Consider the following 27,808-nt stretch of genomic DNA (forward strand, 5'->3'; position numbering starts at 1 on the left):
GCCCAACTCTTGAGTGCTTTTATAGCTGAAGGAAATGTTTCAGCCCTCTTCTATATTGCCATTCAGTTTTTTTTTTTTATTTGTCTTTTTGAGTTCACAGAATTTCTACCTATTCATGTTAAAGCATTTGTTCGCCGTAAAAAGACTGCGCCGCATACATCCTGTTTGTCGCTTATGTCCATTGTATGTCACTGGGTTGACGTCTTCCCTCACAGCGCGCTGCATCTCCTCTGCTCCTGCCTTTCGCTCTCGGCATGAGGAGCTTCGTTTTTTGTTTTGGAATCCCATTATGTCCACAATTGGATTTCTGTGGAGCCCTTTAGAGCCGTCTGGCTGAGCTACTAAACCAGCTTTGAATTAAGCAGCTCTTGTGGGCGCTTCCCTAAAGATACACAATACCCTTTAACGTACAAAGCAGTGTGAGGGGAACGAATGAGGTGAGAACAAGGAAAAGCAGGGAGATAGAGTTGATATAAAAAAAAAAAAAGGGCGTTGATTCATATTGCTTGAAGGAGAAGGCTGTTTTGTGAACTTCAGGAAATTTTCTTGAAACTCTTTAAATTTGATTTGGACAAGTGTCAATCCCTATTCCCCATAAGAGGCCAGAGTGCTGCTTTGAATTGCAGTGCCATTCTGGTCTCTTTTTTTTCCTCCTCTGCTTCCTCCTTTTGATCCTCAGCCCAGCATTCCCAGTATCTGCCTCTGACCAGATGGTTTGAAATAAGAGTATTTACAAAGGTATTAGGGTTAAGCAACCCTGCCTTGTTCTCCTAACTGCTAAGCACTGAAACAAATCATTAGGGATGATGAAAGCTCTGCAGCTTCAGTGTAAAGGTCACTTCACCCAAATCACCTAAAAAGGAATGTAGTTTGTGGCGGTAGCTGATCCTGAGAGCGTGAGAGCATGAACATGAGGTCATGATGTTTCAGTTCATATCTATAAACAGAGTTTAGTACCCAGTCTGTTTCTATGCTTCTCTCTTCTCTGTTCATCTGGGTATTTACTTCGAGGCCTCCTACTTGGGCTGCTGACGAGTCTTAATCTGATCCGATTCTTAATAGATTGTTTATACTATAAAAACATTAGAAGATAGTGAAAAATGTTTGTCACAGTTTAACAGATTCCAAGATTACTTCTTCAGATGTTTGGTTTTGTTTAGATTCATGTTCATTCATTGCACTTCTGAAAAGTTCGGGCACTTGCGAGATCAACTAAAACAAATGGATGTAGCAGAGCTGAAGTGTTGTGATTCAGAGTCACAGTCAAGCTCTAAATATGCTTGATTTGACCCTCCCTGTCTGGAAAACACCCTCATCTTTCAAACTCTGTGTTTCTAGTTGTAGTTTTTTCTTGCTTTTCTCACTCACGCACCATGGTCATGACCAGACTTGACAAAGCTTCCTCCTCCAGCAGTGTATGTTTTGACTTATTGGTACTTCCTATCACTACCAAAAAAATATCTGAGTTTCCCCAGTTAATAAATATTTATTTACACCAACATGCAGCAACATTTTACCAACATGCAGTTTATATATTATTCTGGATTTTTCTTTATACATTTCTGTCAGGGACATTAAGTCTGTTATGTGACAAGTTCACTCAAGTCAACATGGCTACATCCCAGCAACGAGTTCCTTAACTGAACAACAGTTAGACTGAGTAGCTTTGCGCTTGAGCCCATGACTGTTTGGCATCAGTCCATGTGCTGCTGAAGCCGTGATGGCAGCTCCTCCAGAGAGCTGAGCCGATGCTCTCCAGGAACGTTGCGTTGGAAGTGCTTGTTGTGTCTGTCTAGCAGGAGCCCGTGGATGCCCACAGCCCGTGAGGTGAGGTAATCATTCACATAGTGGTCCCCGACGTGAGCTACGCTGGCAGCTGGTACACCACATCTCTGCAGTGCCTGATTAAAGATGACTGGACTGGGCTTTGCTACACCTGCTTCCTCTGAAGTTATCAAAAAGCTGAAGTGAGAAAGAAGGCCGCAAACACGTAAAATTGCTTCCAAGCGGTTGTCAAAGTTGGATACCACACCCAGGTTCAAACCTAGAGAAGAGCAACTCTCCAGGGCTGTCTTTGAGTCTGGAAATACCTAAAATAAAGGGATATTACACAAAATCAGTGCTTTGCTGTCATTTTGCTCACCTGAATCTGAAATCTGAAACAATTTTTAAAATAATTCAAACATTATCTTTTTTGCTGGATCGTGTCTTCTGTCATTTACCTCCCAGTTCTCTGCGTTGCTAAAATTATGATAAAGGTTGTGAGCCATTGTATTTAGCAGGGCTGGGTCCTGCACCCTGCACTGAGAGAAAGTGTCCCGCACCACCCCCATCCACCATGACTGTCCGTCCAGGCCCTGTGCGATGCCATAGTTTGGGTATCTGCGGGAGTAACTTTGATACGCCTGGCGGAAAGCAGCGTCGACCTCCGTGGGACTGAGGCTCAGGCCCATTCGTTCAGACTCCTTGCAGTACTGCTCTCCCACAGACAAACGCACCTTGAGCAGGGTGTCCTTCACATCCCATAGCACCCACCTCAGAGGAGCTCGCATTACACCTGCACAGGTAAGACCACACACACAAGAAAGTTTAAAACGAAACCTGACAAATTGGTATGTGTTTCCTCATATTGACTCACTGAATGTCTACTGAGAATTGTTTTATTAAATAAAATATAGTGGAGTCAAATTGAAAAAGGTCTGTGAGCTAAGTAGCTGATTTTGCCATCAAACAAACCATAACAGGGAGTAGTGAATAGTGAGTATTGTTATTGTTGTACACTTTAGGGTTCCCTAAGACCAAACTTTAATGTGTGTCATTTGGTTTGTGATAATTTATTGAATACAAAGCAGAAAAGCACATTATCAGATGATCTCAAGGCTACTTGTGTATCTGTCTTTAAGAGGGGCTCACGCTGGATATACCTGAATACATTTGTCACCAAGTGTCACAATTAGAGGGCCAATAGAGGGCCACAGATGCTTTTTACCCCAGAGCTCACAAGAGATTTAATCCAGCCATGGATGGTATAGTTTTGGTCCTTTTTTTACAGAGGACATTTTGACTTATCATGGTAGGAAAAGCACAGGTGTTCCTCTTAATAACATTAAAGGCCCTGCAGACTTACACAGGTGTTTTCAATTCTTCTGTCTGATTAGACCTTTGAAGACTTGAAGCCTGGCTGTTTTATTCAGCGGTCCCAGTCATGACAATGAGTGAGTATACACAGTACGGCGACACTGAAACTGAAACAGCTGAACGGAGTTCTCCTATCATTAATTTTAGTGTTTACACCTGTGCTTACTACTTTACAACATTATCTAAAACAATTCAGGTCTTAAATCAAGCTCAGCTTAATGTAAACGTTAAAAAACACATCGTGAATTAAAAATATATGTTCTCTATGTTATTTCTGTTAACCCAAAACTGGTGACAGTAAGTCATCATCGCCGTCGTCATGGTAACAAGTTATAATTCTGAATCTGAACGTGAAAACCAAGCGCCGAACCTGGCTGCTGCGTTTGCTGCCGCTAGCTACCTAACGCCATGCTCGTTCATTTTGTATTCTTTGCTAACTGTCAAAACTTCCTGCACAAGAAGCTATGTTAGAGAGTTATTCCAACACATGTGTCTTATTATAAAAGTTTTAACAGCTGAAACGTTACCGAGGTCGTCTTCACAACTGTCAACGGTTGTAAACAGTTAGCAGCAGCAGCTAGCATCGGTTAGCTGCCTGCTTCTTCGCCTGCTACTAATTCTGGGGCTTTACGGTTACTGTTGCCACCTTCTGGAGTTTTAGCTCAATCGCTGTTCATTCCCCTGAATAATAAAATATTAGTAATTATCAATTATATTATGCCATACCCAGTTATTGTCACGCATAATCCAACCATTTTTTTTAAATTGCTGAGACTACTAAACATCGTCATGCCCTTTATTCCCTTACACGCCATGTATACATCCAGTCCAGCAGGCGGCGGTGTGGACAGAGAGCAGCTATCAAAACTTACACTTGGCAGCCACATGCGTACATGCAAGATGCCAGTGAAGGAAAAGCAGGTCCAACCTTAGAAAACCCACCATAGTAAAGTCTCATAACTAACCTACTGTCATTTTTCAAGAACTCGGAATGACTTGATGTAGTTAAAACAATGGCGGCTCCAGCTGTTCGCATGTTTCGGAGGGTAGAGGGTCTGTTTTGTGTGTACAAACCCTCCGGTGTCCACTGGAAACTCGTACGGGACAACATCGAGACAAAGCTCCTTAAAGGTGAAGATAACGCACACGTCCTAACTCTCGCCATTAAATGTTTTTGTCAGTTATGACATAGTACAGCTAATGTGCAGATCATGCATGTACTAACAATTGTCACTTAGCAGCTTTACATTTAACCTGTTGACCTCTGAGTGTTTCGCCTTACAGGTTTAAATGCAGCACCGTCCCAGCCGTGTCCTCAAGAGGTTCGCTTCTTGGCACAGCCAGGCGGTGATGCTGAGGCACCCAAGGGCCTCACACTGTCTGTAGCCTCTGTTCCTGCGCTGTCCAAACACCCTCTGGGTATGTATGTACACTTGGCTGCATGGCTCCATCTGTCCCGCCCTTGCTCATTGTTCACACACATTAAGTTCTGCTTTTATATAGTTAACTAACTACATTCTTAATCCACTAACAAACAGGTAATATGCATTTGACCTTTTGAAGTGCATTTTGACAATAGCACCCTGACAACAGTATACGAGTGATTGAAATGTGTTTTTTCTGTTTTAGTTACTGGACCTGAATTTCAGTATCTTCAGGTTGGAGTAGGACATCGCCTGGATGCCTTTTCCTCTGGTGTTCTAGGTATGAGTTTAGTGCTGCTCATATGAGAAAATGTTGTGTTTTTATTTTATTTTTTTATGTAGTTTCTCAGAATATTCACACCCTTTCTTTTTTTTTTATCTTCAGTTCTTGCAGTTGGGAATGGAAATAAGATCCTGAATGATCTCTACAGAACACGAATCACAAGGGTACATTTGGTTTTCCACTGGTTTCGTATGAGAAATAAAATTAAGACTTAGTACAGGCAGGGTTAATGCTGTTGATGTGTTTCAGGACTACACACTGGAGGGTGAGTTTGGGATCGGCAACAGATGATTTCTCTCACATGGGTCATGTTGTGGAAAGGTCCACCTATGGTAGGACACCTTACGTTTACGTCATTTGTGAATAAAGTTTTATTTTTTCAGTTTCATAAGTTCATACACTTAAGATGAACTAGTTTTACATAATTATATTTGATGGGAGGATAACTAAAGTCGCTTGATGCCTTCATGTAATTGATATTGTCTAATATAACCATTAACCCTGTAATATTTGATTTCAGCATACTTACATTTGTCAATGTTCTTTAAGTTTTTTCTAACCTTTTGGATGAAAAGGCATACTATGTGCTGTTTTGTGCTAATATTTGTATCTATTTTATTGTGTCTGACTGTGAAATACTGATTGTCAACAGGCCACATCACACAGGATAAGCTGGACAGAGTGCTGGCAATGCTGCAGGGAGCCAACCAGAAGTCCTTGTTAATGTACGCTAACTGCATTTCACATTAATTATTCCTCATTAACAGTGTTGACAGTTTTTGCTCTTAGGTTCCTCCTTATTAGACTTTATTCATCTTGTAATATACACCCACTGTGGTGCTTTGCCCTGGAATATGACACCCCTGAAACAATATGACACATCACTGAGCCATAATGTAGCTCTTCCTAGATGCAGTTAGATGACTTGTATTTTTCTTACCTATACAGGTATTCCAATGTAGACATGCGCTCACAGGAAGCTTATGAGATGGCTGTGCAAGGTTTACTGGGTCCAGATGGGAAATCAGCGCCTATTTTGACAGGCCTGCGTTGCATTCGCTTCGAGCCCCCCAACTTCACTATAGGTAAATAATCTTCAATCAAACACACTGAACATCTCATTTCACAATTAAAAAATGAAAATGCTAATCTTTTTTCTGATTTTTTTTTCATGTACCTTCAGAGGTGCAGTGCCTAAATGAAACTCAGAAGTATTTGCGCAAAGTTGTGCACGAGATAGGACTTGAGCTGCGCAGCACAGCAGTATGTAAAGGAGTCAGACGGACCAGAGACGGACCCTTCACACTGCAGGATGCCCTGACACGTCATCACTGGACTGCCTCTGATATCATGCAGGCCATCCAACAGTACAAATCCTCTAAAAAAAATAAAAACTACTCCCGATCAAAGGTCAAGGAACCAGGATTACACCCACTGGAAGAGAATACGACAGATAGTCAGCAAAATGAAACCAACGTGGAAGCAGTGGCAGCAGGTAGAACTGAATAACTTGTTGCTGTGACCAGCAGCCACTCTGACAGATAAACAGATAACTAACATTTCACAAAATATTACTGCTCTACAGTGACTCTGATCCTGCACACTGCATCACTTTGAGTTTAGCTCAGCTGGAAAAGAGATTTGCCAGGCCAGAGATTCTGGTTTCCAAAAGATAGAGTAAGCATCAATGTGGACACATTTCATTACATTATACATTTGGTTAATATGCAAATTTCTCTCCATCTATCATATCATCTTATCATATCATCTTATCATATAAATGTTCCAGTGTTTTCAGCATTGTTTTGCACTTAATTTTGTATTTTATCTATTTACCAAATATTTATATAAAAGTAAACTAAAAAATAATTTGACCACAATTCTTAACATTTCTGTTGTTCGACTGTGCTGGCATTTGATAATTTGAGCTTATTTCAACATGTACAGACAGAATGTGTAATAGTGCATTTATACAAAGCAGCTGGCGCCATGTATGACAAGTGAAGATAAATCAACAGTCTGTAGATGAGATGATTCACCTGCTTCATCAGCACAAATACTCCCCCAGGTGGCTCAAGGTCACAGACACTTTTATCTCAAAGATGTTTCTGATATTGTTTTAAATCAGTCATCTCCAGGACAGCAGTAATGTTTAGACAAAGTGGACTGATCCTGTCCACGTGTTTAAAGAACCGTCTGATCCCTTCTGTGGTTGATCGTCTCTGTTGTCATGCCAGTCAGCTCTCCCACTGTGAGCAGTAACAGATCCTCTGTCATACAGGAGAAAGAAATATTGACGGCAACAGTAACTTTAACATTACTCCTGATATACAATGTAAAACTGAACTCTTAACCTTAATCTTTAACCCTCAAAGGTTTTTGGTAGCAGTTTAGTTTACAGGTCTGTAAGTTCCCAGGAGGTTTCCAGTACATTGTTACAAAAGTGGGAATTTCCTTGAGTAATGTCATGTAATACTTTATTAAAACTTTATTCTTCAGATATATAGAATTGTATGGTTGTCTTAAGACAGATTTGACCTTTTTGTTCCTTCTTGCTTTCACTAAAAGAATTTTATCTTACAACAGTGATTAATTGGAATTAATAATAACTTGGAAGATAACCAATTGATGTCTGCAATCAGTGCCAAATTGCATTCTTTCTAGCATCTTGGGGATTATCAGTATTCTGAAATTACAGATCCATGAATTAAGGCATTACCAGGTTTTCTGATGTTTAATATTTCAACAGAATTAACATGTTCCAGCCTAAAACAGAATTATCTGAATAACAGAGGGAGACAGAAATAATTCTCTTGGTAACCAGTGAAGTCAGTGCCAATCACTAATATCAGATTTGGTGTAATCATCTCTGTCCTCTGATGAGGTTGGAAGACGCTGTCTCAGCGTTTCTCTTGCCCACAAAAGCTCCTTTGGGGATGTTTTGAGGTTATTCCAGTGGCGCCATTGTTGTCATGCTCTTCATACCATTGAGGGACTTGTTGTTCCAGTGGGAACACTGTTGTCTTTGTCAGCCTGGAAACACACAACTTCCGTGAGGACACAAATTAACTACGTGAGCACACAAGTCGTTGTTGAGGTTTATTAAGCATGAGAAAATGACATTAGAACAATCTGATGAAAGGTATTCAGTGACACAGGTTTCAGGGAAATAAACAGAAACATTACAAGAGAATAATATGACATTTATATTGAAACCTTGTTTATCTTCTTGCCACCACTATCTTTAATTATAAAAGCATGAAATTTATTTATTATTATCTGACAGCTGTGTGACAACTACAAGGACAAGTGCCAACAACATTCATTTAGAACAGATGGTAAACACATAAAATCACAATAAACTTAATATAATTTTTGCATAACACTGTGTACTAAACAGCGACAAAAATGTTGTTCATAGGCATATTGCACAAGTTGTTTAACACTGCAATGTATGACAACAAGTTTCTTTATACATGTACACACACTCTAAATCATAATATACCCTTGAAAATATTGACAGTAACATTTAAACACATTTGTTTTATATTAAAGACATTTAGAATATATGTATTTAATGAAAGTAAAACTGACAATTTCCATAAAGTATAAAGAGTGTAGAGCAAACATTCAATAGCTGTACAATTTAGAAAATTCTCTTTGTGAAAATGAAAGACCTGAGAAAGTGCTGAAGTACTAAATGTTTAGTTTCTCTGAGATTAATTAATAAATCTTTAAAAATTCCTCTATAAATATTGACTTAATGTGAATCTTTTGAAATTGCACAAGTAGAGTAGAAGTGTGCAAGTATTTCATAGAAGGAAAAAACAAAAATGGTAAAATGTACAATGTAAAACAATATAAAGTAGCATTTTGCAAGAGGAAAGAATCAATTATCGTAATGTAGTAACTGTCCATGATTATTTTGCCACTGTTAATTGACTTGGTACTAGAGAAAGCCTGCATCAGCTGTGTAGTATGAAGGCATACAGTAAGTTCAGAGTTCCCTCTGTGACTCTGACAGTATACATTATGCAAGTGCAGGAATTTCTTACTCTTATATTGTACAAACACAATTTCATTGTATGCCTACAATGATAAACAAAGTGCCCTATGTCTTAAATGTTGGGTCCTATGTCCTCTAAATTAATAATATATTTGTTAAGGCTGGTAGAAACAGTAAAGCAGCTAAAGGTAAATGTAAAAAGGAAATTTATCTTATATACATTTGTGTAGCTAACACCACGTTGGATTAAGAAGATGGTTTGAGTATCAGATTTAGTTGTCATGTAGAAATGTCCACTGTGTGCAGGATTTCACCACTTTTCAGATTTCTTAGACAAACACATCTGCTCAGCAACATCCTGATCTTTTTCTCTGTGGGGGCTCTTTGTGTAACACCACCGCTTCCTCTCTTGTGTCAAGTTTTTGGCTCAACATCCTGGCAACAACACAACAACAACAACACAATCAGCTGACATTACAACATGGACTATTAAAAAGACAATATCAGTGAGGGATGTGACTTTTATTACCTGGCGACGGTTTCCAAAGAATGAATCACATTTTCACCTGTGGCAGCGCTGCACTCCATAAATTCAAAGTTGTACTCCTGTGGAAGCAATGTGCAAGATTGATAATTAAAACTATTTAATTAAATTCCTCGTCATCAGAGGAACTGAAAATATGAGAAGGTGTAATGCCACAGATCCATGCCTTAGCGAGACTTTCTCCTTCCTGAGTTTTAACCTTCCGCTCTGCGTGATCACTCTTATTTCCAAGAAGTAAAACTGTCACATTTTCTGCAGCCCCTTCCTGCAAAACATCGATTGGTTTGATTATTGTTTTTACTTGCCATGCAGACATCTTTGCAGAGACTAATCTGTCTTCATGGACAGGTTCAAATGTTTCTGACATTTAGGTTCCATGTACTTTAATCCTACCATGTTTACAGCAAACAAATTTCTTTTTTTTTCTGGACACTGACTTGGCATTTAATTCAAAGCAAGTGTCATAACTAAATCTAACAGAACCCAGTCCCAGCAGCCCGTCATTGGCTTTGTAGTGTAGTCTGTAGTGGTCTCTAAAAACCTGTAATTTCAACATCAGTAGAAAATGTTATATAAACAAAACTTGTAACTTTAAATGCACCATACCTGAATACAATTTGCCCAGTAGCTGATTGCAGAGAAGCTCTGAGGGGAAGTGATGTCATACATCAACAGGAATGCCTGGGCTTTATGAAACACCTGTCTTGTGATGCTGCGAAACCTTTAAAGGGAGTCAAGAGAAAGCAATCAGAGACAATCTACACAGAGATTTGACATCCTTTTTAAATCAGGAAGCCGCTAACTTTACTAAACTAACACATTTTAATTACTTTCCTCACATTCATCAGTAATCATCACAGATTTGTGCTGTAGTGCAGTGAGAAACACAGTGCCATGACTAAACAGCCCAAAGGTAGAAATAATAGTGATGTAATGATACTGGTTAGTTGAGCAGAGACTACAAAGGTTTTTTTCAAGAGATGTATTCTGGATGTCTTTCTAGGAAGGAGCAATGATGTAAACACAGTGATTACACACTTGTCTCTATAATGAGGTCAAGTGAATTTTACTGTGACACACACACACACACACACACATTATTATATTTTAAGTCCACAAAGTTCGAGTCAAACTTGTCTTTCTTAGGTGATGTCATTTTACCTGCGTATTGGGACTAAATCAGAATCCAGATCTGATTCTGGAAAAAGCGAATGGGATCTTTGGAGCCTGTCATGTTACACTGGGTTAACATGAGTTCAAATGACAAGTGATGATATGATGTGTACATCCTGGTGCTGACATTAACTCTATAGGGCCATAAGTGAACTCAAAGTTGAACATCCCAACAGCCTTGTTACCATGTATTTTGATCATGCTAATCTAATCTGATATAACCAATCAAATATGTTCACCATGTTCACTCCACATGTACCGCACCCCCAAACCAAATCCTTTGTGTTCATTCCAGTGTACAAAACATTGCTGACATGTGCCAAACCAGTTCGGAAACCGGTTACAACCTGGCCTGAAAGTGACTTCTCCACACCTTAAGGGTGTCTTGAGCACACTGTTTGGCACAGGTTCAAGAAGCTGCTACAAAATCTGTCGCTGGCTGCAGTCACAAGTGCATACAGAATGTTACTTATGTAAGCATTACCACAGTCTTGGCTGAGTGCAGAAGTGTACACACTGCTGAGAGCCCAGGATGTTGCCTACAGATTGGGTGACAAAAAAGCCCTGAGGACAACCTGTCCTTGTGGCTCAGGACAGGTTCTCTGTTCAGAGTCACCAAAGAAGTGCATCTATACGCAGAAAGTCCTCCTCACTTCCTGGAATAAGAGGACACTCTGTGCATGCGGCAGAGCAATTAGGTCACCACAAACCACAAAATAACACCCTGTACTTTGATGGTGATGCCTCCATCCCAGATCTGGTAAATAACTTCTAGCCTATGAGCTTCCATCCAAAAGAATTGAGTCAAGTCAGTTTTATCTATACAGCGCCAAGTCACAACAGAAGTTAACTCAAGGCACTTTTCATGTAGAGCAAGATTAGACTGTACTCTTTATATTATTATATTGACAAAGAGACACCCAACAACTTCCACCATGACCAGATCCTGTGCCTACCCACAGCAGACATCAGGACGAATCTATCCAGAGTCAACCCATGTAAAGCTGCTGGACTTTAAAGTGTATCTGCACAAATACTCAGGGAATGATGATCAACTTTCAGATGCAACTTACAGCATGTGGCCTTCATCAGGGCCAATGGGGTCAAGGACAACAAACAGCCAAAATGCGCTAGGCCTGTGTCTTTTCCCCACAAATATGGGCAGAACATTTAAAGGTCATTTGAGATGACACGTAAACAATGACCTGTGTTCTCAAGATGGAAAACTTAGGCTCCAATAATTAATGTGTTCAATTATATCAACAATAATTGGTATGAGTTTCTCAATAATGTACTGTAAAAGTAAACAGGAAACTTACCTTTCTTGGCCTGCTGTATCCCATAAATGGAGCACCACAGGCTTTCCATCCACTACCACAGTCCATTTACAAGAATCAAGTCCTACAAAATAAATGTACGTAACATTATTCTGTATATTTACCTACATTTATTCAAATGTAATTGGATTAATGGCGCGTTCCAGTTGTACTCGGAAGTCGGAATTTCCGAGTTACAAGTCGGAAATTTTACCTGAACCGGAACGCCCACTGAAGTCGGAATTCCAACTCGGAAAGTCGGAGTAACACCCCCTAACCCCGACGCAAGAAATCAAGATGGCTGCTACTCGCATCAAAAGTTCGGGACACTCTTGTAATTTTACTATTTATAGCAGTTATGTTTTATTTGTTCCACATAAAGTCAGCCACACAGATAGTACTGCTCAATGTTTATCCGAGGACATGTTGCTATGCTGTTTGTATGAGCAAAATACCACTTAGAGCGTTATTACCAACTGGTGGTTAGCAATGACAATGGCTAGTCGGGGATATGTTTGAAACGGTTCACGTACATGGCTTAACGTTTTTTTTTTTCTCAAACAGTTAAATTTGAGCAGCGTTTTAAGAACGAGTTTACCTTACAATCAATTGTCTACAACTGAGGTGTCCTTCAGGTGGAGTGCATATTAGTTTTTAAGTTGTCTATATTCCGAAAGAGCAACTTTAAAGGCTTTGTGAGCGGCCATATTTTTCCAACTTCTCAACTGGAACGCCGTTAATTCGGAGCTGACGTCACTCCCAGTTCTGAGTTCCGACCTCCGATGTAAATGGAACGCACCATAAGATCAGGATCTTACCAACAGAGGCAGGTATATCTAAAGAAAACTTCCCACTCTGAGCCCTTTTCATGAAGGAGGTCTTGCCTACACTGCTGTCTCCAACCATCAACACATTGTAACCTTTTGATCTGGCGTTTGCTCCTGTTAAATCACCTGCTGAAGGGAAAACAAAAACACTCACTGTTATATTATTATTATTTTATTATCACTGTTATATGTTATATTTCTGTTTCTCCATACAAAAACTTCTGTCTACAATCAGTCGCCTTCTACTGTGACTCTGACTTCAAAGTATAAGTATTAATATTCTGCTTACCCAAAGAAACCTTATTTAGACTCTCTCGACCCAGGCGGATTTCAGTATAGGGATCTTGAACTGGAGTCACTGGTTTAGGTGCCACACTGTGGAACGGACAACCAAGTGTTATATGATACAATATTCAGTATATTAAATCAGTGACATGACACTCTGCTGCAGTTTCTAGTTGTCAGTCCGTGTCAGAGCAGCAGAATTAACAGTGTTTACACTTGAGTCACATCATGTCACTTTGACCTGTCTTTTTTTTCTTAAGTTGGACTAGCAGTGAATCCACTGTAGACTCTTAATCACCCTGTTGGGAAATAACAGGATAACAATGGACCAACAATACCACTGGCATTCAGACAAAACAAACTTGTTTTTGTAATATTTGCACAGTACTATGTGCATGAGGATTAGTGTAAACGTAAGGCTTGAATGAGCCGGAGGCTGTGCTTCCTGGATGAGTCAGATGGATGAGTGGCAAAATGTCTTTGACAGTTCAATGGATAGTTTCATTTTGAACTGACATTACAAGATAGATGGTAAGTCTTTGTTTTGATTGCTAGCAAAGTGAGTGGTACAGTGTTTGTCACAGAAGAACATTGCTTGAATTATTGATATAATGATGCTTTACTGTTTCTGAATTCTTAAGTGGCTGAGTCTATAGTTGGTTGTTCATGCCTTTATATGCAAAGACATGTAATTTAATCAATTAAGTTGTAATTGATTTGTAATATTTCTGGCAGTTGGTTCATGTTGACATGAATGAAGATTATTCTCTGACTAACAAACGGGCAGGTCAACACTTTGTACTAAGTGTGTACTAAGTGTACTAAGCTAATTAGGTGGAGGCTGTGTTTGACTTTATCTTTGTTGAACCTCAGGGTTGCACTTACCTCACAGGCCTCGAGTGCTCTGTTGCCTTTAAGATGCTAATGTTGGATAACGGTTTCTCGTCTCTTTCATCAACCTGTAGACAAAAAATCCCAGTCATGAGGTGACAGTTAAGGCGGACTCTGATTACATATTTCACTGACATTTTGATATACAGTAAACATACTGTTTTCTCTTTTGTTTGCCAAATGATACAAGAATATTGTCCAACGCTTTTACACTGAACTCTTGAAAGTCAGCATTTGCTGATCTAAAATCTGTATTTGACGGATAAGCCAGGAATAATCCTCTATTACACAGGAAGTGGTGTGTTTGTTTTGTGAAGTTTTATGAGGATGTTATCAGATTTTCAGGAATGTGCGGTGTTTGCACTCCTCCTGACATATGATGGATGTGAAAGGAAAAGGGGGGCTTTATATTTAAATGTCAAGACAAGAAGAAATAGGCTGTTTTAAATGTTGAATACATGTGCAAGAAAAACATTTGTGCAAGCATTTTCATGTCATTAAGATTCAAAAGCCTTCTTGACTGGTTGTAATTCAACTACTTGTACAAATTAATCATCTGAATGCTTTAAATAAAAATACACACCAGCAGCGAGATCAAGAAAACAGATATATGTTTATGTTCTCCTTTTCACTGTGTGAAACTTGTAGTATGGACCACATGTTCCTCATTTTGGTTCACTGTGTCATTTTGTTCTTCTTGCAACAAACACTTGACCAGTGTGCAAGAGGTTTTATGCAAATAGGATGCACAGCACATCATAGACTGAGTGTGCCAAAGAACACCACCAATGATAGATAACAGTTCACTATAGACTACAGAGGGCACTAAATTTACAGCACAATTATACTGTGTGGGATTTTGTTGACTAATCAAATGCCATTGTGAAATGCCAACGATTTGTATAATAAAATGAGCTTCAAACAGATAACTGAAGAAAATTCTGATATGTAATTGAGGAAAGCTGCTGAACAAAAATGTCTAACTAAGTAACAGTGAGACCAGTAAATTCAACGTCTTTTCAGAACTTGTCACATCTAACAACCAACTATATAAAGACCTGTGTCCATCTGTTTTAAGAAAATGAACAACACACAAAATCTTGTTTATCTTTCTGGTTTGGTGCTTACCTCTGATATTTTGTCCAGGCCCAGAGATCCTTCTCTGTGCTCTTCAGTTGTCCTGATGGCACTTTCATCTGTCAGGCTGCTGACATCTCTCATTCTGACCTCTGTTGCAGTTTGTTCCTCAAAGTTTTGATGTCCATGTGACTTCCGGCTAGATCCCAATTTTCTTCTTCTCCCTCCAGCTGCTGTTTCTGACATGACATCACGTTTGGGTGAAGTGGATGGTTTTGCCGGGAGGTCATGTGGAGCCTGCTGATGCTCCGGTTCTACTGGTTGGCTGGGGGGATTTTCTTCAACTGTCCGGTGAGTCAAGGGTTCTGACTGAGACTCACCAGCGTAGCTGTATTCCACTGTTTCTAATACTTTTTCTTTCTTTTCCTCAGAGTCACTGTCTTTGTGTTCATCCTGAAGTTGTGGCACTTTTTCTTCGATTCCTGAGACACTTTCAGTTGAAATATCTCCAACACTTGTTGCAGTTTCCTCATTATCCACTTCCTGCTTTTGATTTAAGTCCTCTCCTTTGGTTCGCAATACAAGATTCCTGCGGCTGGAGCCTAGCTTTCTTCTCCTGTTGGTCGCACTGAAATTTGGACTTGCATTCTTCATCTCAACGTTTGTGTTGTGAGCTCCTTCATTCACATTGTTTGGCTCTTCTGTACTCTGCTCGTCATTCTTATGCTCTTCTCCAGCTCCTCCCCTGACCACAGATTTTACTTTTCCCACTTCTGCTACAGCCACACTAGGTGCTTCTGTTGATTTCAAACCTTGTTCCTGTATTTCTTTTATGCCTTGTGGACTTTGTTCATCATTTTGTGTACTTTGTACAGTCTCCCCAAAAGATCCTGTAATACCGGAGTCAGTGTTTATAGCACCCTCTGTATTTGGAGGTGGCAACTGATTTACTGAGCGCCTGTGTCTTCGAGTGGCCACAGAGGTTGTTTGCATCTCAGTGCTAGTAAAATCATCTGGCTGTGGTGACTTCACACTAACATCCACATTTCCCTCACCATCCCTTGCATCAGCTCCATGAACAAATGTAACAGGACTAACAACTTCCTCATTGTGGGAGGCGGACAGTGCAGGAAGGCGAGCCACTGAATCATCCGTGACTGATATCATGTTGCGCTGTGTATTTTGCAGGTCAGAGGTATTGCCTTGTATCAATGGTAACTCCTCCACCACCTCCACCCTGTCAACATTTGTCACATAAACTTCCATGTCCAAGTTGCTTTCTTTTGTTTCATCTTTGTTGTCCATTTCTCCCTCTTGTTTTCTGTTGAGTTGAGTTCTGCGAGTGGAGCCCAGCTTTCTTCGCTTCTGTTTGAATTTTCCTTGCAAATTTTCACTGTTATCTACAGGAGTGTTTTCTTGCATATCTTGTTGGCTGTTAGAAGCATCCCCTGCTGAAGAAATTCCACTTTGTTCAGACACATCCATTGGCATTGCTGCATAGTATTTATTTGCAGGATCTTCACCTTCCTTTTTCACTTCATCCTGTCCAGGCCCTTGTGCATCCATTGACCTCTCTGCTTCTGTACTATAGTCTTTTACCGTGACATCTCCCTCAGTTTCTTTCATGTACTTTATCTGTTGGACATAAATTTCTTGTCCCAGCGAGTTTTGGACTTGAAACGCCTCTTCTTGGTCACCAGAAGTGACTAATCTGGTGTTGGTATTGTCATCATGATATGAGATATTTTGTGTGTCTGAATCATCTTTACCAACAGTGGCTTCCGCAGATTGTATCAAGTCAATTTTATCTGTATCATATCCTGTTAGTGGGGTTAAATTCTCAAGCTCCTCTGTATGTTTCTTTTCCTCCTCATTGACTTCTTCAGTGGATTTGAGAAAGTCATCTTTGTCTGACCTTGGAGTAATTGTACTTATGTCCTCTGGCATCTTTTCTGTGTTTGTTGTTCTAAATTTTCTTATTTTTTCAGCCGGTTTGAAATCAGGAATTTCTTCTGTTTTGGAAACTTCATCAACTTCTTCAGCTTCCTCTTTAAGTTCAGGGGATGGTTCAGTAATAGAGAACGGTACATGTTGTCTTCCTTTATTTCTTCGGCTTGACCCCAGTTTTCTTCTATTACCTGTAGGTTTGAAGCTTGAGTGAGTTTCCTCTTTGATGCTCTGGGAATTGTCCATAGGTTGTGAGTCCAAAGGAGACTTTATTTCTGACTTACTCTCCTTTACTGAAGTGTAATCCATTTGATGCATTTTTTCCATTTCTGTTGGATTTAGCTCTTCTTCTTCATGCATTTCATGTACAGCATTATCTGAGTGCTGAGCTCCCCTGACTTCATATAAGCTTACATGCTCACTTTGTTCCTCATTTATGGACAACTCCTCTTTTGGTGATGAAACTGTTGCTTGCTCAACACTGTATTCTGTGTGTTGTCCGAGGCTACTTTTTTCTGTGGATATCTCCAGTGTCATAGGAGATTTTACATCAACTGATTTCACATGTGGTTCACCCACCAAGTTGTTGGCCTGTAAAATTCCCCACTGCCTTAATAACTCTGTGTCCTCATCTCTTTCTCTGCTTTCTGTATTTGTTACAGAATACACACTGGGAGGTTCCTCATCTGGCATCTCCCAGACATTTGACTGGTCTATTACTTGTTGGTCTACTGTAGGACTTGAATGTACACTAACACTAGTTAATTTTTTTACTTCATCATTAACATCTTCAGTCTGAGAAGGGACTAATTGGTCATTTCCTTCCAGCATAATTTCCATTGCTGTTTCCTGGACAGCTGTCTCATTCATCAGTGACATTTTTGTTGTTTCAAGGGGTTTATCATCCATGGTATTTTGAACAACATCCTCTGTAGGTTTATGGTGTGATTCAGCAACAGAGTCCTTGACATGCTGCTGTCCTTTATTTCTACGACTAGACCCCAGTTTTCTTCTGTTCCCAGTAGGGTTGTGGTTGGTGTCCTTTTGCTCATCTATTTTTACAGAATTGTCTTGAGGTTGTGAGTCCAGAGGAGTAGTTGTTTCTGATTGCAGGGTTTGTGGGGAAAATGCACTCTCCTCCATTTCAGAGAGGAGTCCTTCCCTCTCCTGATGACCTGTTTGCTCAGCAGGGGGTTTTATATCATGCTCTACTTGGCCCTCATTCTTATATACCTGACCTAATGCAATGCCTGCTCTTACTATGTCACTGCTCTGTGGTTTCTCAATATCATCACTTTCCAGGTCAGTCTCTGGATAGTTTGCGGTAGCGGGGTTCTTAACCTCAGATGGAGACATTGGATACAAAGAGTTATCATATGTCACAGACATAATGTCATGCTCTCTCTTTTGAGTTAATTCTTCCTGACTTGTTGTAAGTGATGTTAATAACCTTGTTTTGAGGGCTTCATTACTCCTGATATCTTCTACATCTTCTTCTGTAGGTTTGTGGTGTGATTCAGCAACTGAGTCCTTGACATGTTCTCGTCCTTTCTTTCTGCGACTAGACCCAAGTTTTCTTCTGTTGCCAATGGGGTTGATGTCAGTGTCAGTATCTTTTTGCTCATCTGTTTTCACAGAAGTGTCCTTAGGTTGTAAGTCCCCAGGAGCATTTGTGTCTGATTGCAGGCTTTGTAGAGAGGCTTTGCTCTCCTCCATTTCAGAGGAGAGTCCTTCCTTCTCCTGATGACCTGTTTGTTCAGCAGTGGATTTGATATCATTCTCTATTTGGCCTTCACCCTCATATACCTGACCTAGAAAAGAGTCTGCTCTTTCTCTGTCACTAGTCTGTGGTTTCTTGGTATCATATACATGATAATTTTCATGAATCTGGTCAAAAGCCTCCACATTGCTTTCTTTTGTAGGATGCTCATCCGGTTTATCATCAGGATTTGAAACTTCCTGCATTGTAGCAGAATCATCAGTAATTTTCACACTCAGGTCAGGTTGGTGTTTGTCTCTTACTTCTTCATGGTCTCTCAGGTTTCCATAACAGGTATCAGAATTTTCTGCAGTATCATGTATTACACTTTCAAAGAAGGAGTCACTTTCATGGCTTTTTTGCATTTGTGTTGGGTTAACCTCCTGTTCATCCACTTCATTTACAGTATCCACTGAATATAGAGTGCTGTTGACCTCTTCACTCTGAAGAGTGTAAGATTCGTCCATTCCTTCTAGTGTGGCATCCACCAATTGATCAGACTCCTCCACTTTAAAGTCAGTCTCTCTTTCATCATGGACTTCTTGAAGATTTTCATTTTTAGGAATTAAACTTTCCAGGTCAGTCTCTGGATTGCTTGTTGTAGCAAGGTTCTGAACCTCAGAAGAATAATCAGGCATAGATGCTTGATACAAAGAGTTGTCATATGTCACAGACATAATGTCATGCTCTCTCTCTTCAGTTAATTCTTCCTGACTTGTTGTAAGTGATGTTAGCGACCTTGTTTTGAGGGCTTCATTACTCCTGATATCTTCTACATCTTCTTCTGTAGGTTTGTGGTGTGATTCAGCAACTGAGTCCTTGACATGTTCTCGTCCTTTCTTTCTGCGACTAGACCCAAGTTTTCTTCTGTTGCCAATGGGGTTGATGACAGTGTCAGTATCTTGTGACTCCAAAAGAGCATTTGTCTCTGATTGCAGGCTTTGTAGAGAGGCTTTGCTCTCCTCCATTTCAGAGAGGAGTCCTTCCTTCTCCTGGTGACTTGTTTGTTCAGCAGTGGATTTTATATCATTCTCTAGTTGGCCCTCACCCTCATATACCTGACCTAGAGAAGTGTCTGCTCTTTCTGTGTCAGTAGTCTGTGGTTTCTTGGTTTCATTTACATGGTAATATTCATTAATCTGGTCGAAAGCCTCCTCATTGCTTTCTTTTGTAGGATGCTCATCCTGTTCATCATCAGGATTTGAAACTTCCTGCGTTGTAGCAGAATCATCAAAACTTGTCACACTCAGCTCAGATTGGTATGTGTCACTGACTTCAGCTCGGTCTGTCAGGTTTGTAAAGATTTCAGAATTTTCTGTGGTATTGTGTATCCCGCTCTCAGAGGAATAAGAAATAAGATGAATTTCTTGCATTTCTGTTGGATTAACCTCCTCTACGTGCACTTCATTTACAGCATCCTCTGAGTGCTGAGTTCCTCTGACTTCAGATGAGCTGGAGTGCTCATTTTGTTCATTATTTGTAGACAATTCCTCCTTTGGTGATGAAACTGTTGCTTGCTCAACACTGCATTCAGCGTCCACATTGCTTTCTTTTGTATGATACTCATCCTGTGTATCATCCGGATCTGAAACTTCCTGCTTGGTAACAGGATCATCAATACTTTTCACAGTCAAGTCAGGTTGGTGTTTGTCTCTTACTTCTTCATGGTCTCTCAGGTTTCCATAATAGGTATCAGCATTTTCTGCAGTAGTATGTATCACACTTTCAAAGAAGGAGTCACTTTCATGGCTTTTTTGTATTTGTGTTGGGTTAACCTCCTGTTCATGCACTTCATTTACAGTATCCTCTGAATATAGAGTGCTGTTGTCCTCTTCACTTTGAAGAGTGTCAGATTCGTTCATTCCTTCCAGTGTGGCATCCACCAATTGATCAGACTCCTCCACTTTAAAGTCAGTCTCTCTTTCATCATGGACTTCTTGAAGATTTTCACTTTTAGGAATTAAACTTTCCGGGTCAGTCCCAAGATAGTTTGTTGTTGTAGTAGGGTTCTGAACCTCAGAAGAATAATCAGGCGTAGACGCTGGATACAAAGAGTTGTCATATGTCACAGACATAATGTCATGCTCTCTCTCTTGAGATAATTCTTCCTGACTTGTTGTAAGTGATGTTAATGACCTGGTTTTGAAGGCTTCATTACCCTTAATATCGTCTACATCTTCCTCCGTAGGTTCGTGGTGTAATTCAGAGATTGAATCCTTGACATGCTCTTGTCCTTTCTTTCTACGACTAGACCCAAGTTTTCTTCTGTTGCCAATGGGGTTGATGATAGTATCTTGTGACTCCAAAGGAACATTTGTCTCTGATTGCAGGCTTTGTAGAGAGGCTTTGCTCTCCTCCATTTCAGAGAGGAGTCCTTCCTTCTCCTGGTGACTTGTTTGTTCAGCAGTGGATTTTATATCATTCTCTAGTTGGCCCTCACCCTCATATACCTGACCTAGAGAAGCGTCTGCTCTTTCTGTGTCAGTAGTCTGTGGTTTCTTGGTTTCATTTACATGGTAATATTCATTAATCTGGTCGAAAGCCTCCACATTGCTTTCTTTTGTAGGATGCTCATCCTGTTCACCATCAGGATTTGAAACTTCCGTCTGCGTTGTAGCAGAATCATCAACACTTGTCACACTCAGCTCAGATTGGTATGTGTCACTGACTTCAGCTCGGTCTGTCAGGTTTGTAAAGATTTCAGAATTTTCTGTGGTATTGTGTATCCCGCTCTCAGAGGAATAAGCAATAAGATGAATTTCTTGCATTTCTGTTGGATTAACCTCCTCTACGTGCACTTCATTTACAGCATCCTCTGAGTGCTGAGTTCCTCTGACTTCAGATGAGCTGGAGTGCTCATTTTGTTCATTATTTGTAGACAACTCCTCCTTTGGTGATGAAACTGTTGCTTGCTCAACACTGCATTCAGCGTCCACATTGCTTTCTTTTGTATGATATTCATCCTGTGTATCATCCGGATCTGAAACTTCCTGCTTGGTAACAGGATCATCAATACTTTTCACAATCAAGTCAGGTTGGTGTTTGTCTCTTACTTCTTCATGGTCTCTCAGGTTTCCATAATAGGTATCAGCATTTTCTGCAGTAGTATGTATCACACTTTCAAAGAAGGAGTCACTTTCATGGCTTTTTTGTATTTGTGTTGGGTTAACCTCCTGTTCATGCACTTCATTTAAAGTATCCTCTGAATATAGAGTGCTGTTGTCCTCTTCACTTTGAAGAGTGTCAGATTCGTCCATTCCTTCCAGTGTGGCATCCACCAATTGATCAGACTCCTCCACTTTAAAGTCAGTCTCTCTTTCATCATGGACTTCTTGAAGATTTTCACTTTTAGGAATTAAACTTTCCGGGTCAGTCCCAAGATAGTTTGTTGTAGTAGGATTCTGAACCTCAGAAGAATAATCAGGCGTAGACGCTGGATACAAAGAGTTGTCATATGTCACAGACATAATGTCATGCTCTCTCTCTTGAGTTAATTCTTCCTGACTTGTTGTAAGTGATGTTAATGACCTGGTTTTGAAGGCTTCATTACCCTTAATATCGTCTACATCTTCCTCCGTAGGTTCGTGGTGTAATTCAGAGATTGAATCCTTGACATGCTCTCGTCCTTTCTTTCTACGACTAGACCCAAGTTTTCTTCTGTTGCCAATGGGGTTGATGACAGTGTTAGTATCTTGTGACTCCAAAGGAGCATTTGTCTCTGATTGCAGACTTTGTAGAGAGGCTTTGCTCTCCTCCATTTCAGAGAGGAGTCCTTCCTTCTCCTGGTGACTTGTTTGTTCAGCAGTGGATTTTATATCATTCTCTAGTTGGCCCTCACCCTCATATACCTGACCTAGAGAAGTGTCTGCTCTTTCTGTGTCAGTAGTCTGTGGTTTCTTGGTTTCATTTACATGGTAATATTCATTAATCTGGTCGAAAGCCTCCACATTGCTTTCTTTTGTAGGATGCTCATCCTGTTCACCATCAGGATTTGAAACTTCCGTCTGCGTTGTAGCAGAATCATCAACACTTGTCACACTCAGCTCAGATTGGTATGTGTCACTGACTTCAGCTCGGTCTGTCAGGTTTGTAAAGATTTCAGAATTTTCTGTGGTATTGTGTATCCCGCTCTCAGAGGAATAAGCAATAAGATGAATTTCTTGCATTTCTGTTGGATTAACCTCCTCTACGTGCACTTCATTTACAGCATCCTCTGAGTGCTGAGTTCCTCTGACTTCAGATGAGCTGGAGTGCTCATTTTGTTCATTATTTGTAGACAACTCCTCCTTTGGTGATGAAACTGTTGCTTGCTCAACACTGCATTCAGCGTCCACATTGCTTTCTTTTGTATGATACTCATCCTGTGTATCATCCGGATCTGAAACTTCCTGCTTGGTAACAGGATCATCAATACTTTTCACAATCAAGTCAGGTTGGTGTTTGTCTCTTACTTCTTCATGGTCTCTCAGGTTTCCATAATAGGTATCAGCATTTTCTGCAGTAGTATGTATCACACTTTCAAAGAAGGAGTCACTTTCATGGCTTTTTTGTATTTGTGTTGGGTTAACCTCCTGTTCATGCACTTCATTTAAAGTATCCTCTGAATATAGAGTGCTGTTGTCCTCTTCACTTTGAAGAGTGTCAGATTCGTCCATTCCTTCCAGTGTGGCATCCACCAATTGATCAGACTCCCCCACTTTAAAGTCAGTCTCTCTTTCATCATGGACTTCTTGAAGATTTTCACTTTTAGGAATTAAACTTTCCGGGTCAGTCCCAAGATAGTTTGTTGTGGTAGGATTCTGAACCTCAGAAGAATAATCAGGCGTAGACGCTGGATACAAAGAGTTGTCATATGTCACAGACATAATGTCATGCTCTCTCTCTTGAGTTAATTCTTCCTGACTTGTTGTAAGTGATGTTAATGACCTGGTTTTGAAGGCTTCATTACCCTTAATATCGTCTACATCTTCCTCCGTAGGTTCGTGGTGTAATTCAGAGATTGAATCCTTGACATGCTCTCGTCCTTTCTTTCTACGACTAGACCCAAGTTTTCTTCTGTTGCCAATGGGGTTGATGACAGTGTTAGTATCTTGTGACTCCAAAGGAGCATTTGTCTCTGATTGCAGACTTTGTAGAGAGGCTTTGCTCTCCTCCATTTCAGAGAGGAGTCCTTCCTTCTCCTGGTGACTTGTTTGTTCAGCAGTGGATTTTATATCATTCTCTAGTTGGCCCTCACCCTCATATACCTGACCTAGAGAAGCGTCTGCTCTTTCTGTGTCAGTAGTCTGTGGTTTCTTGGTTTCATTTACATGGTAATATTCATTAATCTGGTCGAAAGCCTCCACATTGCTTTCTTTTGTAGGATGCTCATCCTGTTCATCATCAGGATTTGAAACTTCCGTCTGTGTTGTAGCAGAATCATCAACACTTGTCACACTCAGCTCAGATTGGTATGTGTCACTGACTTCAGTTCGGTCTGTCAAGTTTGTAAAGATTTCAGAATTTTCTGTGGTATCGTGTATCCCGCTCTCAGAGGAATAAGCAATAAGATGAATTTCTTGCATTTCTGTTGGATTAACCTCCTCTACATGCACTTCATTTACAGCATCCTCTGAGTGTTGAGTTCCTCTGACTTCAGATGAGCTGGAGTGCTCATTTTGTTCATTATTTGTAGACAACTTCTCTTTTGGTGATGAAACTGTTGCTTGCTCAACACTGCGTTTGGTTTCTTTATGTTGTCCAGGGCTGCTTTTTTCTGTGGATATCTGCAGTGTCATAGGAGACCTTATATAGTCTGATTTGTCATGTGACCCACTCACCAAATTGTTGGCCTGTAAAATCCCCCACTGCTTTAACATGTCTGTGTCCTCATCTCTTTCTTTATTTCCTGAATCTGTTACAGAATACACACAGGAAGGTTCCTCATCTGCCATCCTCCTGATATTTGACTGGTCTATTACCTGTTGGTCTACTTGTAAACTAATACTAGTTAACTCAGAGGTTCTAACAAGTGCATTTTCTTTTACTTCATCACTAACTTCTTCAGTCTGAGAGGGGACAAACTGGTTCTTTCCTTCCATTGATATTTCCTGGACTGCTGTCTTTATCATTAATGACATTTTTGTTGTTTCAAGGGGTTCATCATTCCTGCTTTTTCCAACAACATCCTCTGTAGGTTTGTGGTGTGACTCAGCCACAGAGCCCTTGACCTGCTGTTGTCTTTTATTTCTGCGACTAGATCCCAGTTTTCTTCTATTCCCAATGGGGTTGAAGTCAGTGTCATTTTGCTCATCTATTTTAACAGAATTGTCCTGAGGTTGTGAGTCCAAAGGAGCATTTGTTTCTGATTGCAGGCTTTGTAGAGAGGTTTTGCTCTCCTCCATTTCAGAGAGGAGTCCTTCCCTCTCCTGGTGACTTGTTTGTTCAGAAGCGGATTTTATATCATTCTCTAGTTGGCCTTCAGCTTCATATACCTGACCTAGAGAAGTGTCTGCTCCTTCCATGTCACTGGTCTGTGGTTTCTTGGTTTCATATACATGATAATTTTCATGAATCTGGTCAAAAGCCTCCACATTGCTTTCTTTTTTCGGATGCTCATCCTGTTTATCATCAGGATTTGAAACTTCCTGCGTTGTAGCAGAATCATCAACACTTGTCACATTCAGGTCAGATTGGTATGTGTCACTGACTTCAGCTTGATCTGTCAGGTTTGGAAAATAGATTTCAGACATGGCACTGTGTATCAGGCTCTCAGAGGAATAATCAGCTTGCATTTCTGTTGGATTAACCTCCTCTACATGGACTTTACTTACAGCATCCTCTGAGTGCTGATTTCCTCTGACTTCAGATGAGCTGGAATGCAACAACTCCTCTTTTGGTGATGAAACTGTCATTCGCTCAGCACTGCGTTCAGGTTCTGTGTGTTCTCCCATGCTGTTTTTTTCTGTGGATATCTCTGGTGTCATAAGAGACTCTACACTGTCTGATTTCACATGTGACTCACTCACCAAATTGTTGGCCTGTAAAATTCCCCACTCCTTTAACAACTCTGTGTCCTTATCTCTTTCTTTGCTTTCTGCATATGTTACAGAAAACATACTGAGAGGTTCCTCATCTGGCATCTCTCTGACACTCGACAGCTGTTGATCAACTGAGGGAGCTGGATGTAAAGTTGAACTATTTAACTCAGAGATGCCAACAAGATGTGCAGTTTCTTTGACCTGACCACTGAGCTGAGTGTCAGATTTTTCCATTCCTTCCAGCATGGTCTCCACTGATTTTATCTGCACTGCTGTCTCTATTAGTAATGGCATTTTAGTTGTTTCAGAGGCGTCATTACCAATAACATTTTCAACAACTTCCTCTTCAGCAACACAATCCTTTACATGCTGTTGTCCTTTATTTTTACGTCTAGAACCCAGTTTTCTTCTGTTCACTGTTGGGTTGAAATCGGTGTCGATTTGCTTTTCCATACTGACAGAAGTGGTTTGAGATTCGGAGTCCAGAGGAAGAGAAAACTGCTCAGTTTGGTTCTCAGTCAGCTCCTCTGTAGGTATTGAAAATGTTACTTGCTCAACACTGCTCTCACATTTAATATTTTGTCTGTTGCTATTTTTGTCAGTGGTTATCTCTGCCGTGGTAGAAAAACCTATAACTTCTGATTCTACATGTGACTCACTCACCAAATAGTTGCCCTGTAAATTTACATCTTGCCCTAACAGGCCCTCATCTCTCTCTCTGTTTTCTTTTTCTGATGCAGAATGCACACTGGTAAATTCTTCTGTCACCTGCCTGGTATTTAATTGGTCAATCAGCTGTTGATCTACAGCAGAACATGAGAGTACATTTAAACTAGTTAAGTCAGAGTTGCTGACAAGATGTGCATTTTCTTTGACTTCCTCACTTTGAAGAACATCAGAGTTGTCAGTCACTTCAAACTTGGTTTCCACTAATTTAAAAGAATAAGATATTGCTTTAGAGTCAGTCTCGTTTTCATCTTTGTGTGCTTGTTGATTTCCATTTTTAGGAATTACAATTTCCAGGACATCCTCTGGACAGTTTGTTGTAGTAGGGTTCTGGTCCTCACTAGAATAACCAGGTGCAGTGGCTGAATTCAAAGAGTTGTCATGTGTTGCAGAAATATTGTCCTCACTCCCTTGACATACCTCCTGCCTCTCAGATTGTACTGTCAGTGATATTTGTGCTGTTTCAAGGGCTTCGTTGTCCCAGTTGTTGTCCTCAACTTCCTCTCTAGCTTCGAGGGCTGAGTCCCTTACATGCTGTCGTTCTTTATTTTTTCGTCTAGACCCGAGTTTTCTTCTGTTCAAAGTGAGATCTGGTGAGGGTGGATGTTGGGTTTCAGATTGTGAACTGTCAGGATTAGACGATAAACTTAATGATTCATTATCTCCGTCTGGTGTGTGGCGTTGTGCCACAGAAGTACTGTCCATTACAGGGAACTCATCAGCATTGGGTATTTCATTTTGGTTTGCTACCCAGCGACGTGAACCAAGTCTTTTTTTCTTTGTTCTTTGAGCAGACATGATTTCTAATCTTCTCTCCTAAAGCACGAGACATTTAAGTCATGCAATCATGCAATGTGTCAGCAAATTTCAAGTTCAATTATACTACCCAACAGATAACATCAACTCAATCTGGAGAAAATTCTACCATAATAATTTGTCTTGAGTTTACTACTTCAAATCATTGTTTTGGTCCCCCCAAAATCCACTTACAGCACACACAAAACATGCACATCAAGTTTTGTGACATACTTTTTTAACACCATACTATGAAGTTTCTCAAGTAAGAATTCTGAGTTCCTTTTAGAGGGATAAACTGCAACAATGACGTGAACTTAAATGCAAAATAATTAGTTGAAATTAAATTTGATAACAGGCCTCCTACAAAATAGTTAAAACACCTCATGTACTTACCACCCAAATCTGGCACCTCTGTTGTCTCACGACATGAGTTGCTTTGAAATGTCAAGTCATCAGCCTCAGTTAAACGGTAGTTACATTTCACACATGGAGGTTTTCCTATACTGCAACTATGACTGACAACTTCCTGTGTGGGCTACATTTGCAGCTTTTATCAGCTAGCAGCAACAACAACATACTGCACTTCCTGAATTGA

At 40.2% G+C, this 27,808-nt stretch overlaps 3 protein-coding genes across 8 annotated transcripts; 1 reads left to right on the forward strand and 2 right to left on the reverse strand.

Moving 5' to 3' along the window:
• Positions 1 to 1,462: 1,462 nt before the first annotated feature.
• Positions 1,463 to 3,971, reverse strand: hdhd3 (haloacid dehalogenase-like hydrolase domain containing 3). Of its 4 annotated transcripts, none has more exons than XM_018685749.2 (3): positions 3,865 to 3,971; positions 2,223 to 2,557; positions 1,463 to 2,090 (listed from the first exon to the last, which is right to left on the reverse strand). In XM_018685749.2, the coding sequence occupies exons 2-3, from the start codon at positions 2,550 to 2,552 to the stop codon at positions 1,695 to 1,697; spliced, it is 726 nt and encodes a 241-aa protein (XP_018541265.1). In that variant the 5' UTR covers positions 2,553 to 2,557; positions 3,865 to 3,971; the 3' UTR covers positions 1,463 to 1,694. The 4 variants fall into 4 exon arrangements, with proteins under 4 accessions (XP_018541265.1, XP_018541266.1, XP_018541267.1 ...); XM_018685750.2 differs by lacking the exon at positions 3,865 to 3,971 and adding an exon at positions 3,666 to 3,843; XM_018685751.2 differs by lacking the exon at positions 3,865 to 3,971 and adding an exon at positions 3,128 to 3,642.
• A 30-nt stretch (positions 3,972 to 4,001) lies between these two features.
• trub2 (TruB pseudouridine (psi) synthase family member 2) lies at positions 4,002 to 7,428 on the forward strand. Its single transcript, XM_018685747.2, is given in 9 exon segments — positions 4,002 to 4,269; positions 4,423 to 4,557; positions 4,768 to 4,842; positions 4,948 to 5,009; positions 5,095 to 5,124; positions 5,126 to 5,177; positions 5,498 to 5,570; positions 5,794 to 5,930; positions 6,029 to 7,428. Coding segments are annotated over 9 exon segments (1,008 nt in total). The 5' UTR covers positions 4,002 to 4,151; the 3' UTR covers positions 6,355 to 7,428.
• Positions 7,429 to 7,931: 503 nt separating this feature from the next.
• Positions 7,932 to 27,760, reverse strand: rab44 (RAB44, member RAS oncogene family). Of its 3 annotated transcripts, none has more exons than XM_018685738.2 (10): positions 27,607 to 27,760; positions 15,016 to 27,231; positions 13,882 to 13,955; positions 13,001 to 13,086; positions 12,703 to 12,837; positions 11,888 to 11,969; positions 10,002 to 10,116; positions 9,562 to 9,660; positions 9,381 to 9,457; positions 7,932 to 9,286 (listed from the first exon to the last, which is right to left on the reverse strand). In XM_018685738.2, exons 2-10 carry the CDS (start codon positions 27,211 to 27,213, stop codon positions 9,199 to 9,201), a joined length of 12,954 nt encoding a protein of 4,317 aa, XP_018541254.1. In that variant the 5' UTR covers positions 27,214 to 27,231; positions 27,607 to 27,760; the 3' UTR covers positions 7,932 to 9,198. The 3 variants fall into 3 exon arrangements, with proteins under 3 accessions (XP_018541254.1, XP_018541253.1, XP_050930215.1); XM_018685737.2 differs by having other exon boundaries at positions 12,703 to 12,840; XM_051074258.1 differs by lacking the exon at positions 7,932 to 9,286 and having other exon boundaries at positions 9,377 to 9,457; positions 12,703 to 12,840.
• Positions 27,761 to 27,808: the final 48 nt, after the last annotated feature.

The sequence above is a fragment of the Lates calcarifer genome, linkage group LG12 (assembly GCF_001640805.2).
Source record: "Lates calcarifer isolate ASB-BC8 linkage group LG12, TLL_Latcal_v3, whole genome shotgun sequence".
NCBI classification, from domain to species: Eukaryota; Metazoa; Chordata; class Actinopteri; family Centropomidae; genus Lates; species Lates calcarifer.

Coding starts and splice junctions, on each gene's coding strand:
- hdhd3 (XM_018685748.2), bottom strand. Junction 2,091..2,222: donor GCAACGCAGAGAACTGGGAG/GTAAATGACAGA, acceptor CCTTTATTTTAG/GTATTTCCAGACTCAAAGAC.
- rab44 (XM_018685737.2), bottom strand. CDS start 27,213: ATGTCTGCTCAAAGAACAAAGAAAAAAAGACTTGGTTCACGTCGCTGG. Junction 13,956..15,015: donor GCCTGGACAAAATATCAGAG/GTAAGCACCAAA, acceptor TTTTGTCTACAG/GTTGATGAAAGAGACGAGAA. Junction 10,117..11,887: donor GATACAGCAGGCCAAGAAAG/GTAAGTTTCCTG, acceptor CTCCCTTTAAAG/GTTTCGCAGCATCACAAGAC.